This window comes from Barbatula barbatula (assembly GCF_947034865.1).
Source record: "Barbatula barbatula genome assembly, chromosome: 21".
NCBI lineage: Eukaryota > Metazoa > Chordata > Actinopteri > Cypriniformes > Nemacheilidae > Barbatula > Barbatula barbatula.
The window spans coordinates 10,839,601-10,860,737 of record NC_136784.1 but is presented as its reverse complement, the minus strand read 5'-3'; the positions used below and the strand labels follow the sequence as shown (position 1 = coordinate 10,860,737).

At 40.7% G+C, this 21,137-nt stretch overlaps 1 protein-coding gene across 1 annotated transcript in view; it reads right to left on the bottom strand.

Moving 5' to 3' along the window:
* Window positions 1-21,137, bottom strand: part of csmd2 (CUB and Sushi multiple domains 2) — a gene marked incomplete at both ends in the record, with an annotated part of 241,505 nt that overhangs the window by 6,066 nt on the left and 214,302 nt on the right. The window contains 15 exons of the mRNA XM_079485563.1: window positions 299-472; window positions 1,075-1,248; window positions 1,608-1,787; window positions 3,523-3,699; window positions 5,361-5,543; window positions 6,721-6,894; window positions 7,078-7,266; window positions 9,035-9,208; window positions 9,295-9,468; window positions 9,562-9,735; window positions 10,197-10,391; window positions 10,876-11,061; window positions 12,281-12,469; window positions 14,691-14,837; window positions 17,409-17,597. Coding sequence (XP_079341689.1) covers window positions 299-472; window positions 1,075-1,248; window positions 1,608-1,787; window positions 3,523-3,699; window positions 5,361-5,543; window positions 6,721-6,894; window positions 7,078-7,266; window positions 9,035-9,208; window positions 9,295-9,468; window positions 9,562-9,735; window positions 10,197-10,391; window positions 10,876-11,061; window positions 12,281-12,469; window positions 14,691-14,837; window positions 17,409-17,597 — 2,679 coding nt within the window. The remainder of the gene's footprint in view (window positions 1-298; window positions 473-1,074; window positions 1,249-1,607; window positions 1,788-3,522; window positions 3,700-5,360; window positions 5,544-6,720; window positions 6,895-7,077; window positions 7,267-9,034; window positions 9,209-9,294; window positions 9,469-9,561; window positions 9,736-10,196; window positions 10,392-10,875; window positions 11,062-12,280; window positions 12,470-14,690; window positions 14,838-17,408; window positions 17,598-21,137) is intronic.

Sequence of the window (21,137 nt, the reverse complement as noted above, 5' to 3'; positions counted from 1 at the left end):
GGTTCTGTGTCCATACAATTAGAATGGAGACCAACGTTTTTGGTTACCAAAATTCTTCGATATCTTTGTGGCGAGCAGGGCGGGACGAGAGAAGTGAGGGAACTGTGCGAGACCGGTGCACGCACACACCATCCTCACGGCTCTCGTCTCGCCCTGCTCGCCCCAATCTTCTTTTGTGTTCTGAGGAAGAACCAAAGCCATACAGGTTAAAAACGACAAGAGGGTGTGAATGATCACAGAATTGTGGTTTTGGGGTGAACTATCCCTTTAAAATAGACTGAACATGTCAGTTGCTGACCTATGCATGACGGCTGGGTCCCGCTCCAGGTTCCTTCATATTGGCAGTATCGCCGAGCAGAGCCAACCAGAATCAAAGGAGGGGAACAGGAAAAGGATACCGAGGACAGATAGGTGAACCCTCTGTCCTCCCGTTTGCCCTGGGCTGGCATCCCTGGATCTCCACAAAATACAGCTGCAGACGAAAGACATTTCAATTGGTATATTTTTGTCATCACTGCATCATCATCGCAGCAAGCTAAACATTCCAAGCATCCTAAACTTTATAAAAAAAAAACATCCATAAAATTATTTTCTGAATAAAACCACTGTGTTGTAGCATTAAAAGAAGGACAATCCACTTCCATTCATTTAAGTAATTATAATTTGTTACATTTATATAGCGCTTTTTTGGGTACTTAAAGCACTTTTACATGAAAGGGGGAATCTCCTCAAACACCACCATTGCACCAGACTGTCCAAAACACACCCGTTTATTGGTGAGGAGGAGACAGAATTAAAAAAATGAGATTTGACATCGTTTCTGAGCCACAGCATCCATTGATTCCGAGACCACCCATATGGTCAAGTATACAGCAGAACATTTTGTTTCTATAAAAATCCACTTTAGCTGTTAGAGAGAAAAATGTCCACAATGTTTCTACCAAGTATTAATATTATTACACAAAAACAATAAGGACACTTTTAGTTTCTGGCAGATTGACGCGGAAACACTGTAGCTATATTTTCTGTGGATTCAAACTTTTTTTTCAGCCTTTTCCCCAAACTGACACTTACGAAAACATTGAGGTCGTTCGCCGCTCCAGTTTCCTGAGCCCTGGCATGTGAGCACAGTAGGAAGGGAAAGCTGGTAACCCTGATTACAATTGTAGCTAATGCTAGAACCCCACTGGAAGTCAGAGCCTACCACCTGACCACTAGGGATGCTGGGTGGAGCTCCACACACGATAGCTGAGAGGGAGAGAGAAGCGACTACCATTATGAAGTCATTTTGAACTAAACAAACAAAAATTATATTTAAATTTTTTTATTATTGTATTATTTAATATATTTTATTATTAGCATTATATTTTGTTTGTATTATTTATAGCATGAAGATGCTTCTTAAGTAGCCAATAGTGGCTAGTTGTATCTGGGGTGCAATGTAGGACAAATATTTCCACCGATGCTAAACTTTCTGCTTAAAATCAATCAATTGTCAACTTTTAAAGTAAACTTGCATATTAATAGCTTCTAAATAAATAGACATGGTCTAAAGGCCACAAAACTCCGATTTTAATTTCACGGCTCAATAAGACGTGAACTCAAACCTTTGCAAAGAGGCTTGGTGCCGTTCCAGGTGCGGTCCTTGGTGCAGATGAGCATGGAGGCACGATCGGCGTCCATAGTAAAACCAGGTGTACACTGGAAGCTGACGGTGTGGCCGTAGGTGAAGTCACTGCCGAGTCTGATGCCGTTAGCTGGAACTCCTGGATCTCCACAGTTTATAACTGAATGTGTACGGACAGAACAAAGTCAATAGACGGTTGAAAAAATGTGTAGAGTGATAAAACGTATATGACCGAGGAGTTTGCCAAAAACCCAAATAATTTGGAAGCGTTCATAATAAGCCCTTTCATTGACTCGGATAACAAATTGAAACAGATACATTTTCATATGAAAAGGCTCATAAACTAGAAGCAACAATGTTTTATCACTCTAAATGGTGCCTTTAAATTAATGAACTGTTGTTGGAATCAACTACGTGAGTTTTTTTTTCCAGTCACTTCCTGTAGTGTGAAGCCACCAGCACCTGCCTGTGCCAAAGAAGCCAATGTGTCCATAATGTCTACACGTGGCCTCAAGCGTCCAAACAGTGTGCATTGTGTTTTTATGAGCGTGGAAAGTCACTCGGGCCACTGCCAAGAGAGGGGATGGGACTAGTCTCTATCTCTCCAACACAGGCATGCTATACAGACGTCTCTGATCAGCTTGTGTCCAGAGCTGGGATAAAAGAGAACACTAGCCCTCATTATTAAGTCCTGTTCCGCGACACTTTTCAAAGGCTACACGCGAAAAAGAAAAAAAAAACGCGAGAGCCTCTGGATTCCTTGAGAGCATCGTCAGCTTTGCTATTCAGAGCAATTTAGCATAAAGCTACAAAATGAGGACTACACGTGAGGATGACTGTGACCTTCTAAAGCCACTCTGTGAGCTTTTTTCTGTGAGTGTTTGTGTTTTACAAAATGTTTTGTTTTTAGGTTACATCACAGAATTATAATATGCATTGTTATTCGAATTCGACTCCAATTTGACAGTCATCAATACTTTTGGCCTGTTTACCTGCCTGATAAAGATACATTTTAAATGCACACTGTACTGGAGCAGGCATGTATACACTAGCATGTAAAGTAAATCATAGATATAAATAACTATATGCCAGATAAGCCTTTGTTTCTATGCTACTCTATACGTAGGTCGTTCGGCATTTTGAAATAGTGCAAGCCGGTCCGTTTACACTCAAGATCAAGCTGACTGTGTATGATTATGAAAACACATTTATTGTTGTGTAAACTCAAACATTATATCTGCTACACTAAGGCCACGTTTAAAAACCCTTCGTCGCCATGAATGAGTGTTAAGATTTTTCTGTAGGTCTCCGCTGGTGGTTATAGCACAGGTGTAGTAAATCTACACTTTGCTGGAGAAGCGTTAACAAACTATTGCGCAGCACAAAAAAAAACATATAATCCGCCATTGTTGTATTTGTTTCTTCTTCTTTGTTGTGTTTGGGTGTACACGCGCATACCACACCCCTAAACCTAATACTCATGGGCACGATGTTGTTTTCTCATTCTTGCGTACTTCGGGGTTTACACGGAAATGAGAACGCCGTGGTTTTCAAAAATGTGCACTTTTGTGTTATCGGTCCCCTAAAACGCTGTTTGCGTGTAAACGGACAGCTTTGCGCTTTCACTTGCAAACGGTCTCGTGTAAACGGCCCCTAATACATGAAAACAACAAAAGGTTAACACATTTTTCTGGAATTTAAATGCCAGCGGTTTTCACAGCCTGGGCTGCGCGCAGTGTTGTGGTATTCTAGCAAACCGTGAGTGACCTCAGTGGACCATTCCAAGATGGCTGACATGTCTACGTGCCTGAAGTGCTTGAATAAGGCATCAAGTTATATATATCTATGCAGTAAATGGCCTCAAAGATGTCAAATGGGAGGTGTTGATGGGACACCTGTGCATTCCGGCATGTCTCCGGTCCAGGTGCCGTTGACCGTACAATGACGAGTAAGCAGGCCGGTGGAGTAGTAGCCTTCTCTGCAGGCATAGGTGATAGAGCGGGAATACACAAATCCTTCATGGTACTGGATAACAGCATTGCGAGGAGTGCCAGGGTTGCCACAGGAGACCACTGTGAGAAACACAAAAATAACAAAACATCAAATGTGGTACATGGTGGATACATGGTCTGAGTCTCAATAAAGCTAAGCTTAGTGCTCTGAACAATGAAACTGTATCATCAACACAATTTAATTTAATTCAAGTCAATTTAATTTATATAGCCCTATTCACAATGTACATTGTTCAGTTTTACAGGAGAAAATAAGAAAAACTGAAAAACACAGAAAAGGTCAAACACAGCACAATGCATAGTGTTTATAGAATAAACAAGATCATTATAGTTAATAATATCTAATAAATGTAGTCTGCCGGTGAGCAAGTCAACCTGAACATTCTGTCATCGTTTACTCACCTTCGAGTTGTTTCAAATCTGTACAAGTTACTTTGTTCTGATGAACACAGAGAAAGATATTTGGAAGAATTCTTTTAACCAAACACTTCTTGGACACCATTGGCAACCATAGTGGGAAAAATGACAAGGGTAGTCAAAAGTGCCCCAGAACTGTTTGCTTCCCTACATACTTCAAAATAAATGTGTACCGATTTGGAACAACTTGAGGGTGACGAAAAGAAAAATTCAATTTTTGGGTGAACTGAATCTTGGTTTCTAAATGTCTCCTGAATTTTGAAGGTTTTATGCTCTTGATATTACAAGACAAAAAGGACTTTAGCTGGCAAAACCACGTGTGAGTAGACCTGAAAGGTAGCCTAAGGAAAAAGCTTCAAACCTCTTATAGGCAAATGCTGGGAAATCTGACTTTTTGCTACAAGGACATAAAAGTCTTTCTGATCTCCTCTTGCACTTTCACAATGTACTTTTTATGGCGTTTAGGATGTAAATTTATGAGCGGGAGCTTTAGACGTGTATTGATTTGTGCTCTCCAAACGCCTGCATCTTCTGAGAATCTACCTTTTAAAACAACACAGTTTGCTGAATTGGTGTGGATAACAATAGCCCATGGGTCAAATCAATACAAAACAACAAACTCAGACACACACATTTCTCAAACTCGCAGCCCCACACATTTGTGAGGTAAATAATGCATTTCGACATCTTTGTAGGAAACTGAAATGTTTAAGCGTGACTGTTAATAAGATGTCAGATGTAACAACTGGTTGGTGTTAAAAAAGTGAGATAAGAGAACACGCCTTCTCTGACACGCCTTTCTCTTGATTGTCATCTTGACACTTAAAAAAACAAACCAACATGGGCAGAATAACAGTGCCGTTTCAAAAACGACAGAGTAAAAACTCAACAGCAATGTGGTGTCCGATGAACCAGCGGGGTTGCCACAGTCATTTGGGCATCTCAACCGGAGACTGCCAAGCATGATAAAAAAAGAGAAAACTGAAAATTGTAACATGTGTACACCCAAGGTGTACCGAGCCACTACAAAGCGACAGCGGAGAACAGAAAAAGAACAGACGGGAACCAATCAGGTGAGAAGAAACTAACCCAGCAGCCTCTTTCTATCTTTGTCAGTCTTTTTAAATCTTTCTCTCTGATTCTGCACAAAGTTTAGACACTTGGGAATTTGCGAGCGGATTCAAACTGCGATGAAATAATTCCTTGTCTCCGGTATTAGCATACTGTTTTTGGATTCGGCTTCCTCAGGCACGGTGATTAATCACCCACGTTCTCTACAGCCACCCAGGTTTCATTTTTCTTACCCTGGCACTCAGGCTGGATGCCCACCCAGGACCCGTTGGCTAGGCAGCTCCGTTCAGAGGAGCCTATCAGAACGTAGCCGGGCTCGCAGCTGAATCGCACGAAGCTCCCAATGGCGAACTGCTCTCCCAGACGGATCCCGTGCACTGGTACACCGGGGTCTCCACACATACCGGCAGAATCCCCTGAAAAAGACACAATTGAAAACATGAGTTCACACTACCTCGATAAATGCCAACAAACACTAATACAAGTTTGAAAGGTTGTTGGACTTTGCTGGAGCAATGCATTTCCCCCGTTACTGGGTAGTGTGAAAATTATAGTTATTCCCCCCCCAAAAAACTGGCAACCAGTTGCCGTCTCTGGCTCAGTGGGAACCAACCCCCATACGAGCCACTGAAAATTGTTATGTGTACTGTCAGCGTGCACCACAATTCCCACTAAGCCAGCCCAATTTAGATTCTTTGACAGCGAATAACTGGAAAAACTACCATCTTGACACCCCGCGGGACTTCCAAACTCGCTCTCTATTGCATTAGGATCTTATTTAAAGAGGTTAACTGAGATTTACACAAGATGATGAGTAATTTCATTCATATTTATTGAACAACTCTCTGCGGTAGAGCAGGTTTAGAGATGAAAAAAGAGGCATCACAGCGGCATGGGTAAGGTGATAATTTACTTTGAATAAGAAAGCGCCAGGGACGGAACATTTTGCTTAATTTTCCTGCTCACAATGCAGACGCTGCTCAGCGTTCTTTAGTAAATCCTCTTATTTTTGATCAACTGATGCATTTACAAATTATCTTTCTATTCCTCCATATATCCCCTGGCTTTTGGTGAGGGCTGGGGTAAATATGAAAGAATTACTACTATTTATACCACATATATCCATTTTATAAACTCACATCGACAGGCTGGTTATTAACCCACAGGGTGTGTACGATGTTCTTTATAAAAAGCCGAACGCACCTTTTGACAGCTGGCAGATAGAAACTGCAATCTTTGAGAAATATGAATGTTATGAATTGTGATATTAACCTGTCAGTGGTTTTATAGCCAGGGGTGAGGCTTTTCTGCCATATAGGAGGACTGCAAAAGACTGATGTGTTTATAGCGGAGCAGGCCAGCTCATCACCTGGTGGGCATGTGGGAGTCTATGTCTCAGAGCTCAATATGAGAAGATTAAAGCGGTTTATGGAGGGACACACTTCTCGCCCTTCAGGACGCTGCCGAGACGGCAGTATTGTATTACCGCCTACTGATCTGGGCTGTGATCCCAAAGCCATTGATTCATCATATCGCAAGCTTATACGAGACCTCAGAGATGGTGCTGTCTGAAATGCAAAGAGCGGTATCTACCGGAGCAGTGTGGCAGCGAGCCGCTCCAGTGGCCGTCCAGCTGGCACATGCGGGTGGTGTTGCCCACGATGGTGCGCTGGCCGATGCAGCTGAAGCGGATAACGGAGCCCACCGTGCGTCTGTCCCCTGAGATCTGCGCATATGGAGGCATGCTGGGACGATTACACAGAACCACTGCGGCAGAGGGGAAACCAGAGGAATAAGAGAAGGTTATGAAGCAATACATCATGTTCTGGCAAAGATTACCCACAATGCGCTGTCACATCAATTGAAGGTATGGAATTATAATGATCGAGTTGCTACTCGTTTTTTTTATTTTAGTATCGACTTAGCAGTACTTTTGACATCCAGACTTACAGAGGCACTTGGGTAGGGAACGGTCCCACGTGCCGTCTCCCTGACAGCTCAGAGTGCTGGTGCCCAGCAGGTAGTATCCTGGGTTACAGCTGTACGAGACTGTGGTCTGGAAACTGTAACGATGAGGCCCGCTGGGCAGGACCTGTCTGACACCATTCTCAACATGACCTGGTTCAGTGCAGTTCACAACTGAGAAGAGAGAGAGAGAACCGCTAAAAAATACAGCAAAAACTCTTCTGAGAAATACAAGATTGAACGATGTGTGAAAAACACTGTTTGATGAATAACCAACCGATCCATCCACTCTCAACCAAGACACCGACTAAACCTACATGGGCTATTTTACTAAACTGCTGTGAAACTTAGATAATAGGACAGAACAGTGTGATTGAGAACCAAGGGCAAAAAATAACAGCCAATTATATTTGTTCTGAATAAACTGGAAAAAAGTAAATAGTGCAAGGCAAGAAGATGTTAGTACCATCTAGTATCTAGAAGAAATCTAGTACATTTAGTTGAACACTACTGAGGAAGAAAGAACGGACAAATGTAGACACATAAAAATGAAAGAAGTAACGAAAGAAAGAATGAACGAACAAAAGGAAAGACAGGTAGACAAAAAGAAAGAACAAACGAATAAAAAAACTAAGAATGAACGAAAGCAAGAACGGACGGATGAACAAACAAACAAAAGAAAGAAAGAAAGAAAAAGAGAAAAAAGAACAAATGAAGAAAAGAACAAAAGAAAGACAGAAAAAACTAAAGAACAAACGAAAGAGAGAAAGAAAGAACGGACGAATGAATGAACAAAAAACTAAAGAACGAAGAAAGAAAGAAAAATGAAAACTCTGTTTTCTTGTGCTTGGGCGTAATTCGATAGTTAAATTGATGTTCCTGCTGGCCAGTGGCAATTTTGAGGAGAGGTGGTTCAATTATCCGCAGATATGAGTCTAACCAACTTATCTGTGAGGTTTAGGAGGCCATTTTGGAGCTAGAAGTGGTTCACTCAGACACAAATTGGTGCTGATTAGCAAGGCTGCGCAGAGGCCTGCTGAATTATTGATGCAGCTCGGAGCTCCCGCATTTTTTACAAGCTCCTTTTGTGCCATTAAGCGAGCTTCTTCCCACGCGCCGCGCTAATGATAGGCCATGATGGAGAGGAGACGTGACTGATATCATCAGACCACTTCAACTTCCTTAGCTCAGTAAACACCCATTTATAATGTAAAGAGAGGGAAGGTTTGAGGGGAAAGGAAATGCTTTTAAGTTTATAGATTGGAATTTAGCTGATAAATCGGATCAATGGACAATCAGAGCGATAGTGCTTCCATGTGTTTGCATGGATTTGGATAATTACCTCTTTTTTGGCATCTGTGTATGGGATCTTAGATTTAGAGTCCTATTATGAGACCTCAAATGAGCAGATTTAGTATTTACAAAGAGCAATGAAAATCGGCATTCACAAATAAACAAACAAACATTTCCCAGGGCACATGAGGTCAGACGCTTTCATGTGATGGGCTGTCGTTGCCTGAGACTGCCAATCATCTGTCACTGCAAGGACATGACCTCCCTCACCTGAAGAATTTATACTTTGAAGAAGTTCTTTATTTAATTTTGTTGGCACTATCTCTATACACGATTTGGGATTCAAATTATAAATGCTCTACACAGTGTGGTGCAGTTTGTACATTTTCATTGTTATGTGAACCATATGTCCATTGGCCTACAACGTACCAACAACAGATGAAATCAAATTTAGTTCATTTCTTGCTACATACAACAATATGTTATCTTATCTTCTTATGTTTTGCACCATGCTGAGCTATGAAGCTGAACTGAATAGAGCAGTCAAGTGTGAATCTATTGCGAGACAGCGATTTTCACACTCCCTGGTTTGGTGACAAACACAGACACACAAACACACACTTTGGATTACTTAAGTTGCAGGACTTACTCTTGCACCTGGGCAGAGCGTTGTTCCACTGGCCATTGGGCTGACAGTGTGACTTGATGGCACCCTGTAGAACGTAACCGGGGTTGCAGGCAAACCGCACAAAGTCGTTGAGGTTAAACTGCGTTCCCTGAGTCACGCCATAAGCAGGGGTGCCCGGATGTCCACAGGTAATAGCTACACAACATGGAGGAACACATTACTCCACATCTACAACTGTTACTAAACATTCTCAAATAACAGATCATTTAATGTACACTTACAGACGCAGACGGGGGTCTTTCCGGACCAGCGATGGTCCTGCTCGCAGATGCGGACGGACACACCGATAAGTCTGAATCCAGGATTACATTGGTAAACGACACTGCCTCTGTAGTTGTAGTTCTCTCCAATGATCTGACCATTCACAATAGGCTCTGGTGCGCCGCAGTGTCCAGCTGTTTAAAGAACGCATTGTAGTCATACAGCAGATATCCAGAAGTGTCTATTTGTCAAAGCAGAGGTTTACATAAAAAAGTTAAAGCACTCACCTAAGCATTGGACCTCAGCTCCACTCCATAGGCCATTGGACATGCACTCTCTCACTCTGGAGCCCACCAGAGTATAACCCGTGTTACAGGAGAAAATAGCCGTGGCTCCGTACACCATCAACGTTCCTATTTTATTACCGTTTGGAGGGGTTCCAAGGTCCCCACAGGAAATGACTATGGACAATCAAATGCAGATTGTGGTTGTGATCATTATTTATGTCCGAACACTCATAACAGTCGCGACATTTCGTGTGATACGTTTGATTTAGAGTTGGCGCTCAAGTTAGCTGTGCAGTGGCTCTCCAAGGAGAAAACTGAATAGCTTTGTTGTACTGCATTTCCATGACATGTAATACGCATTTCAAGTGCATTTATTTAGATTCCTTTCAGAAATACTGTTTCTGATTATTACTTTTTTACAAAGCAACTACTTTTCCTCATGTGGTCTTGAGTACGATTGTAAGCTTGGCAGTCTCAGTACCTTGCAACAATAAGATTCCATAAATGTTCAAATAGACGTTTCTGCAGGTGAATCGCAAAAAAGGACATTTGGAAATACGTCTTAAATAAATACTACAGTCTCTCATTATAAACGACAGGTTATATATGTTAAAGAGAGAAACAGACAAACTCACTTTCACAGGATGGTTTTGGTTCAGGGTAATCCCAGGTACCATTAGCCTGGCAGCGGATGACCCTTTGACCTTTGTAGAAATATCCAGGATCACAGGTCAGCATCATCAAGGCCTCATATTTATTCTGCATGCCGTAAATAAGTCTCCATCTTCCATGATACACTGAGGAGTGGCCGATGTCAGGGCAGGTCACAGCTGAATATGAGATTGGGGTTCAACGTTTTTCTCATATACAGATGGTTCAATAGACTGAGACCACTAGTGAAAGATTTGCATGTAAATTCAGTACTATTTCAGTACATGTTTTATAACTAAATATTTTATCAATGTATCAATTTGAGCAGGTGGATGCTGCACACTGTTGGTGGTTAAGGAGAGACCCCCCTCACATCATTGTAAAGCACTTTAGGTGTACAGCAAAACACACTAAAGCATTGTATAAATGCCTCATTCATTCATTCAATATTTGAATTGATTAAAATCATATGATTTTATAAAGTTTAAAGTAATGCTAAATTTAGCACAATCCTAAAACTTTCTATTACTGGATTTAAATTACATTTTAAATTCAAGATTTTCAACGTCGATAAGAATTTTAAAGAACCTAAAATAATACACTGCATTTTTAAGTAGTAAAACTCGAACTAAGGGAACTCATTTGTTGGTCTTTTTAACTTACGAACACATCGAGGACGGGTCTCCATCGGGCTCCACCTCCCTGACTCTTGGCAAACAGTTGACACCGGCTGAGCGTTGGCCAATCGAAATCCAGGGTTACAAGTAAATGTGACCGTTGAGCCGAGAGTAAAGTGCTGCCCAATGACAGAGCCATTTACCGGAGCAATGGGCATCCCACAGGATACAACTGTGAAAGCAAGAGATTGAATTCTGACTACATTCCCACAAAAGAAAGAGTGCCTTTTTTCTATTACACTTCAATGAACAACAACTCAAAAAAAATACGGCTGAGACAGATGTGTTATGACCAGCATGTTTGCTTGCATTGCATCTTCGTAAAAACTAAGTGAACGCATCCAAAAACAGCGAGCGACTGTGCAAACATGCGCTTGCAGCAGTTCTGGAAAGGTAAACAAGATCAGTGAGCAAGCAATGGGCTCAATCCAAGATGGAGATTACATCTGGGCATTGGACATAGAATACACAGAGAAGACACAGATCTTCCAGCATTATTTACAGCTATTGGCGGTAACCAGGGAAAGACAATCCTGAACATGCCAGCCAAAGAAAATACAATATACCGTGGATCCAAATAGGAACCAGACACTAAAGCCACAGTTCGGTCATTGAAATGAAGGAATGCCAATTTATTAAATGATAAAACATCAAACTAATTAAAGTGTGGTATTTACGCCAAACCAAATATGTTAGATTCTTTCAGGTGGTCAAATTTTGTCCATAGTCATATTTGTCCATGTGATTACATGTGTTCCGTTCAGTTATGAGACAAAACTTGCACACTACACCTATACCGTCCTTCACAGTAAATTGTCTAATTTCACATCCTTCTTTCAGTGGATTGATGTATAATGGATACATATGCATGACATCCATTTTTCCACAGCCCAGAGTCAATTGAATTATACTTCAAATACTAAAAGGATTTTTCACTGTTCTAATACAGCAAAAGCAGAGGTCTGAGTCTCTTGGCCTGGGGCATCCGACCGTGTCAAATTGAAATCCACCTGTCTCAAGGGCGACGCCCTTGTTAGTCGGGAAGAGGTGATGAAAGGCAGTGGTTGCGAGGCTGCAAAGCGCCAGACTCTGTGGCGGTCCCTGCTTTAGTGGATGATAACTGCCTCTTTCTAAGGAGGCTCTCCCCTCGGACAGCACATTAGCAATAGTCTCGCAGCTATGGCTTCTGGCTAACCCATTTATTGTGATGAGAAATCTGACAGATGCAGCCAAGCGCTAAACATTGATGGAATACGGAATTAGCCTCTGTAGCGCTGGTCCTTCAAAAAAAAGGTTCAGAGATGGCGAAGGGGCACAGGAGAGTCAAGTGGAAGGGGCGGACGATAATAAGCTCCAGACTTTGGCTTCGTCGACGGGATATTTAGACTCACCTTGGCAGAGAGGCACCGGAGCGTTCCATTGGTGGATGCCCTGTGGGGTGCGGGTACAGGTGGCGGTGGTCTGGCCGATCAGGTTGAAGCCCCGTTCACAGCTGAAGCGCAAGGTGCTGCCCAGCTTCGTGCCTGTCTGACTGTGTACCGAACCGTTCATGGGAGGGTCTGGGGTACTGCAGTACGCCGCTGTCACAGACACAAACGTAAACACAACCAATGAAGTTGAGCACAAATCCGTCCATGTGAATGTACTATTGCACGGCATATTTTATTTTATTGCAATTCCTCATTCTGTTAACTGGAAATGGCAAAAATGAATGCAGTTGGGAGAGGAGGGCTGATTAAAAATCCTCAAGAGTGACCAGCAATTTCTTAGGTATGTTGTTAAAATTTTCTGTTATTTGGGAGTGTACGAAGAAATTGCTGAGGTCTGTTAGAGTGTTATTTCTCTCCTTATCAAAAAAAAAGTGCAATCGCTTGGACTATGGGTAGTGTAGTTCTGTACTGGAAATCTGTCTATTAAAAGTTGTAATATACTGACTTGTGGCTTCTCTTTGGAGACAATTAGATTTTTGTCTACCAGACTCAACTACTGATCTATTGTGGGAGCTCATAAAAGGCCACGAAGGACACATGATAATAACAATCTCCTCATTTATGTGTTGAAAAGCAAAGATCCATTACACAAATTTCAAGATGGCTGCAAGATCCAAGACAGGCAACAATCACAGATCAGACCAGATAAAATCAAATTGTATACAAGATGTTACTGTTGCAGATTAAACGAGAAAAAGAGCGACTGAATTGAAATGGGGTTGATGTTAAAGCTGGAGGAGGAAAGGTAGGGAATGTAATTTGTCAAAAAATTGAGCACCAACGGCACATAAAATGCCCACAATTTGCCCCAACATATAATCTTTAAATAATCCAGGTAAACAAGTTTGGCTTGCTCTCTAGAAGAAAATGACTCCCTGAACTATTACATTAATGAAGTTCTTATAATTAAACAGATGAATACAAATCATTTTTTACTTCTACTATTACGAATATTAGAAATATAGTAAAGTAGAGTTCGATGGTAGAGGGATCCTTACGCAACATGTTTAAAAGTGTGAAAGCGACTCTAGCCCTCTGTAAAACGAAGAAAAATTTAAATATATAGAAAACACTGTAACGCAAGGGCAATTGACAAACATCAAATCTCTCTACTGAAACTATATAGGAATGTTTTAGTCTCATGCATTAGCAATAGCACTAGAGATTTAAGATAATGGATCTATATGAAAGTTCACATATCGTGTTATTCAACTTGAAATAAATTCCCAGCTAATGGTCTGAAATGGTTCAGAGTGCTGCAGGTAGATTTTGGTTGCACATGTTTTAAGTCTCATGTGACACAACAGGTGCTGCCCTCGAAATACTTAAAAAGTCTGCTATTGATTGTTGGTTATAGAGGTCTGCCCATGAGAAAAAGCTCTGTGGCAATGTAGCCTTCCCATGCAACTACTTATTAAAGAGCTGCATACTTCAGTCATCCGACTGTTCACTACCTGGCCCACGAGCCCCAGCTTTGCATTTAAAAATGTCAATAAGAAAACAAACTGCGTTATCTTACGCTTTCTTTCCCCAAGCAGCAGAGATATTGCTGTTGATCTTTAACCTGGATTACTTTCTTCTGTGATTCAGACACAGGACCTCTCTCCACTCAACGACAGCCATTCACCAAAACACAAACAGTTGAGAGTAAAAAGGTCAAGGAAAAAGTGTGTTTATGTGTGTGTGGAGGGGGGACTCGCTACAGCTGATGAAGTAACAGCCTGTGGAAAAATAAGATGGATTGAGAAAGAAAACAGTACGAAGTTTTGAGTCAGTCCCGCCATCTGTTTTTTGTCCCACTGAGGTATCGCTACAGAAGGGAAACCATATTGAGCAGGGAAACCTAGGTGTGCTGCTGTCGCGAACCCAGCCTGTCACAGGGCCCTATATCAAAAATCCATCATGCGAGGAGGAAGTGAGGAAAACAAAACAAGCTGATGACAAGAGAAGGAGCCTGGTGAGCGAGACAAAGAGGTGATCAGTCATTGCTCCGAGAAACTAATGATTACGAGCATAAGGAAACTTGAAATATTTATAACTCATTTACAATAATGGCTTTGTCAAGCCTTGAGAAAGCACTGGCTTTTTATGGAGAAGTACCAGGCAGTGTTTTTTTTATCAAGTACTAAACAAATAATTGTGCTATTTTGTGTTAGTGGTTTGATGACCATATCGGATCATCTTTACTTTACTAATCTTCTAGCACACAAGAGCTCAAAGGCCCAAGAAACACAAGCTTCGGGAAATCCGTATATGATTCTGCCATATTTGCCAGAGCTGTAGCGTTTAGACGATGAATCTGAATCCTCACCCGAGTAGCGGATACGAAAACCCTTGTGACTGGAGGTGTGATCGAAGGACCAGTGCAGATAAACTCGGTTTGAGGAACTGGTGATGCTGAGGGGAGATGAGTAGTTTCCACTCAGTGATATCAGCAGCGGACTTTGTCTTGAGGGGCCTGCGGAAACAATAGCGCACAGAGACATGACAGATTCCTATGGTGTATCTCTCATCCAAAAGAAGAACAGATTTGCATGTTTGACAACCCACATCTCAATGGATGCTCAGACATATTTAACCTGTAATACAGAACATGTATATTTAATGTGATCTTAGTATTCATAGGTATTTATTCATTCTATGGATTATATGTATATTTAATGTGATCTTGTTAGTATTCATAGGTATGTCATTATAAATTCCCTCACAAAGGTTCTTGTGAGGATTTTTAAAGATTGTACAGATAATGTCTATTATAATGTACATAAAAAGGCAAATGTTTTAGATATAAACATACAAAGCTGACCCAAAAATCACCATTTTCCATCACCATATGCACTATTCTATGCCATTTTGTAGTATAAATAGTGCGAGTAGCCTCTCACATTGAAAACTCTCACAAAAGAAGTGCACTTCAAGTCCCCATGATGCACTTTTTCAACCGAAAATATGAACTGTGGACACTTCACGCACTCAACGGTCACAGTTTTCCTTACGTTGCAGGGCTATCAGACGCTGCTCGAGCAAAACTCTCCTGCTGAGTGATTACGCTTCAATCTGATGATGACTAAAGTTATGTTAGCCAAACAGATGGAAACAGCATTAAATGTACAATGTACAGATACATTTTTATTCATATGCATTGTGCCGTGGGTTTGACGTCATTTGAGTTCGTCTGGAAACTGATATACAGAATTGAAACACAATTGACATGTTTACCAGCAGCAGTGAAGCCATCGGCTCATTTGCCATGCATTTCTGTCACAACTGTTATTCCGGTTCTTGCTGCTAATGTCGAAAGACAGCGTTCCTTTCAAAAACTGAACCGCCGGCATTTCGGGTCAACTTAACTCTGATTCTGCCCAAAGAGGCTTGCGTGTGCATTAAAGGCTACTGCAGATGTCACGCTGGTGTCTGGACAGAGCTGCAGGGAGGAGATGCGATCTGTCTGCTGCTGGCATGTTTTGAAAGCCAAAATCTGGTTGGTGGCGCGATGCGAGTTGAAATGATAATAGGCGTTGAGTGTCCCGGATCCCCTCGGGAGTAACTCAGAATGCTCTTGGATGACACTTAGATGGGCGCACTAGCAGAAGCGCTTTGTCACTCTCAAGGGTGTGTAGCACAATTCACCCTGTGCAGGAAGCTGTCATTTAAGTCTCAATTTATTCTTGACGGTTTCATGGAGTTGATTCATTCAGATACTATATGTAAAAATTGACTATAATGCTTCCAGCAGACATTCAAACAAAACAAAACTGATTATTTAAACTATCAATAATTGATCATTTATATTACGAAAGAATATCACTATGATTTAAGTTAATTCTTTGAATAATTTATTTGAAAGTTGTGTCTCAGCTCTGATCGTGGTCCATTGTACTGATGTATAAAATGTGATGACGGTCCACGTTTGATCTGACCTGTCTGACCCGTCATCCAGTTCCTAATCTAAGTCTAAGTGGGATCGCTTTGACCCCAGCATAGCTGCTGACCTGAAAGAATGGCCCTGAACAGACCCCTGCTGGCCAAAGCAATTTCCTTTGCCTTTTACAAAGGGTTTATATTGAGTAAAAGCAGGGGTCATCCATATTGGCCCCTCTACAACTTTCTCTCTTGCTCAATACACCAAGGTGGCCTGTGAAGTGCACGTCAGTAATTGTATTGTACGGAAAAGAAAAGAAAACGCGCCACATGTCAGAACCAGCGTTGTTGTGTTCATTTTTTAGATTCAATCTCCCAACTTTATCAAAGCAATAAAGACAACAGCTATTATTATAAATAAATAACAACAATAAGGATATCCTTTGGCTTTATATAATGTATAAATATTATATTATAACTATACATAGTAGAACTCATATCATATATGTGATTATATATATCGCGTGATCAAATCTATGAAATTATGTATCATTTTGAAATTATATATATATATTTTATCAATGTATAAAAACACTAATAATAACAATAACAATAAAGAACTATATTTATTATTACATTTAATTATAATAATTATCTCATAAATCACATGAAAAGCTATACAGCTATATTAAAGATCTATATATAGACATAAATACATTGTACAGCTATTAAAGGAATAGTACACCTTCAAAATGATAATTCTGGTCATATTTCATATTTTGATAAACGATGGTCCCCCATTGACTTCTATTGTATGGACACAAAACCAACGCAAGTCAATGGGGATCAACAATTTTCTGTTACCTACATTATTTTAAATGTCTTTAGTTCTGCAGTAGAAAGTCATACAGGCTTGACATCACAAAAGGCCATGTAAAAAATGTCATCATTTTCATTTTGAAGGTGAACTATTCCTTTAATATTAAAACTTTGATTTTATCAGGCTCCTATGTTAGGTTCAGAGATTTCACTTTAATGGCAATGAATACGTCCTCTTTGTCAATAAAGTGAAATAACTTTTTATATAAATATCAGGGCCTGATAAAAATAATCATTTTAGAAAACGTCAGACTGCCCTCTTCACTTGTACATAGACAATGTCTCTCACCATCAAAGATTTCGAGCTCATCAAACTGTTTGCTGGTCTGAAAGTGTTCAACGGTGAAAGTGATGTTGTAACCTGGATCCACCTTCACCACCCATGAGCAAGACTCAAAGTGCGGTAGACTGCTGCCCGGTGACTGGCTCAAGATTATCCCTGTGGAGGCTGTTAGCATCTCATTCATGGGACAGGTAACTGCAAGGACAAAAAGGAACAAGAGCTGGATCAGTTCCATACATTTGAACAAACACACTTAAGGAAAGTAAGAGATTTCCCTTGACTTTGCGCATACAAACATCGCTCAGCAGATACGGACAGTAGGTGTCAAAGTTCATCAACATGACCCTCTGAACTGTTACACTTTCCCAAAGAACACATTAAAAGTATTGGATCCAAGAGAACCACACAATGCAATGACATAACGGAACACAGATAGATCTAAAGCTCAATTTAATATAAGCAGCCAATAGATCACTGAACCATTTGTGTAGTGTAAAAACCTAATGCATGTAGAGTATCCATCTTTGGTAAAGGCATATACAGTATGTGGTCGATGATAACTCATAGCACCCCAATCTGTCGTGACACAGCGAGCATTGATCACCGCTGTTCAGATAGTTCATAAAGCCAGCCTCTCACAGTCTGCACACGACATCCTCGCTCTGAGTCATTGATATTCCTAAGAGGCCCACTGTGACATTTCCCCACACTTTTACCTTGAATTATCAGGTGCTACGCAGCTCCCCGTCTCGAGCGATTCGCTCAAATCTCGGAAGCCTGTCTCTTATTTTCTCTGTAGCTGTATGCATACAAAGTAAGAAACCAAATACAAACGACAACATAAAGGGATGAGGCCTCATCTCCGACTCAATTCTATTATTTGATGCAATTTCTTCCGCGTGACGTGGATGTCACAGATGAACGACTACATACGCTCGGCATCAGGCGGCGGGATTGTTATTATCAAATATTTATGACACTTAGGTTACGGATATGAAATATGGATTTTCTATTACTCGTCTTGCTAAATAAATGCACTGACGCTTCGGAGCGCTGCTGGTCTGAATACTTTATGAACGAGTTGACGTCTGCGAGGATTTTCACAACGGAGAGTTCGGAGAAGAATTGCGGCTCCTTTTTCGAGACCATCTAATCTCCTTGATCACATCGGCTTATCTGAATATTGACCCAGCAAAGAGGGAAATCGGTGTGCCTAAACCCAGTAAATAATGTGACCCAGAGTAAACAGGGTTGATTCTATATTTGGTCCCTGTAATCCGCCTCTTTGTAATTAGTTTAGCATCTTAATAGGCCGACATAAAACCCACGGGTCTGCGTGCTGATTATGATGGACATTCATCAAAGCAATAATTTCACGCAAAGTGTGGATGTCCAGCATCATGTGTCAAACATCAGATAAGTTATTCTGAAATTATATTTAAGTTCACAGTCACTTAAATATATTACGTAAAGATGCTTTGAAATCGATATTTATAGATATATAACACTTGCATATATCACCGTGGCTGTTCATGGGTCGACGCAGAGCTCAGATATTCGCTTTCTAGTTTGATTCCTTTACGAGGGTAAAATATAAGAACCCTGGGACTGACTGCAGGGCCTCTGAGGTGACATAAAATATAAAAGCTGTTTCATTGGAGGACAAACATTATCACGGATGAATTTCAATGTCCTCTTGACTCTATCATCACTGCATGAAGCGTAATGCGCTCAGCTTAAATATATACCCCCAATAACCCCCAGTACATCTGTGCAGGCTGGCGCTCGCACTCACAAATAACGTTCTTTAAAGCGTGCGTAGATTGGACGTAACCAATCTTTACTTTCTCGTGCGTTAAAGCTGTTTGAAAGCTGGCTGTAAGGCTGTAACAAACTAAAACAGATCGTAAAACAGGCGACTGATAGATATGACAACTATTCACGATCCCCCCTTAATAAATCATAACACTTAAAGGCCTTTGCTGTGTGCTATATATTTACATCAAGACATTTATGTTTAAATCAGGTTATATCGCGAAACACAATAAAGACCCTGTGCACCAGACGGTCACAGACACGTCCCGTCAAGATTTGCTAGACGTATAATTCCATTCAATCCAAACAAAAGGAAAAAGAGCATGACCAAGACAGAATCTCCGTCATCCCGGGCCTTTCACCATGACTGCAAAGGAAAATTAACTCCCTCAGGTCGCCCATATCACCTAATCCACTTTGAACTGGACTGTCATTGGTTGAATGTAAACAACAGTTTTAGTGCCAGGTCTTGACAGAAGAGAAAAAAGGCATGTCAAAAATGCTCCTCTAACAATGACGCTTGAAGATTATCTACTGTACGAAAGATGCGTTTTCAACTTAAAATGTCACCCGACGGTGACAATTCTTATGTGCTGGAATGAATTGAAAAAAAACCCACAAGGATATGCATTCAAAATGTCATCGTACAGGATTCATTTCCTGCTGTCAAGGAAAAAGATAAATGTCACACAGCAGACTGTCAACTATGCCGTAATGCCATGTGTTTTGTTTTTCACAAGCAGCTTTAACACAACTGACCAACTAAGATCCATCACTCCTTGGTTACTCAGTCTGAAGCTTCACAGAACACTCCACAGGAATGATATTTGATCAATGAGGAAAAACTAAAAGTGATTGTTCACCCAAAAATGAAAGTTCTGTCATCATTTATTCACCCTTTTGTCATTTCAAACCTGTATGCCTTTCTTTCTTGTATTGTATGAACACAAAACCAATGTAGGTAAATGGGGTCCATCTTCTTTTGTGTTCTGCAGAAGAAAGTCATATAGGTTTGAAATGACAAGAGGGTGAGTAAATGGTGTATTTCACTTGACGTGCCCTGTGAGCAACATATATCTTTTTTTACATATTTGAATCCCTTAATTTCACTTTATTTCACTAAATTAGCGTCACAGGTCATCCTAGCAGACTGTGAGCAATATACGATTTTATAGAAACGTCCAGAAATCCAATAAAGTTTAACAAGAAAATTAATTTATAATACTTAAATGTCAGCAGAAATAGAATATGGTGAATTCTGTCACCACAGTGTATAAATGTATATACAGTATAAATCAAAGTGTTCAGAAAGAAGGCTTGTATAGAGTGTGTATACTGTATGCTCACAGAACAAAGACATGACATTAGACGTGAGCTTTCCCTCCTCGAGTTGCACAAAAGCATTCAATTCTGATGCAATGCACTTCCCAGGTCTATTTCCTCCCTCCTACTTTGTGAGAGACACAAAGACCAAGCAAGAAAGGGACACTGAGAGAAAAGGGAAGGATGTAAAAATAAGCGTGGCGTGAAAGTGTTTTCTTTGTTGTTATTTAGGACTGCCTCTCTGCCTGCCATCTCAAACATTTCAGATCAAGTACCACCCATAACAGAATTATTTTTTCCAAGTACCACCTAATGGCCGCCATAGAAAACCATATGAATAAACACTCAAATTAATATTAGAGACTCTCTACTTGTCTCCAACCCTTTTTATTTACCAGCTATTTTCAAACTGAAAACCATGTTTTTCCCTTTTTCTCCTAGTTAGCGATATGGTGGACACAAAACACTTTTATGTAGTTTACTGTAAACAGGGCTCTGTAAATGACTCTTATTGTGGATTTATTAACTTTGTGGGGACTTGCAGAAAGAATACAAAGCTACAGTATATTAAAGACGGATATTTAAGTATAAATGTAT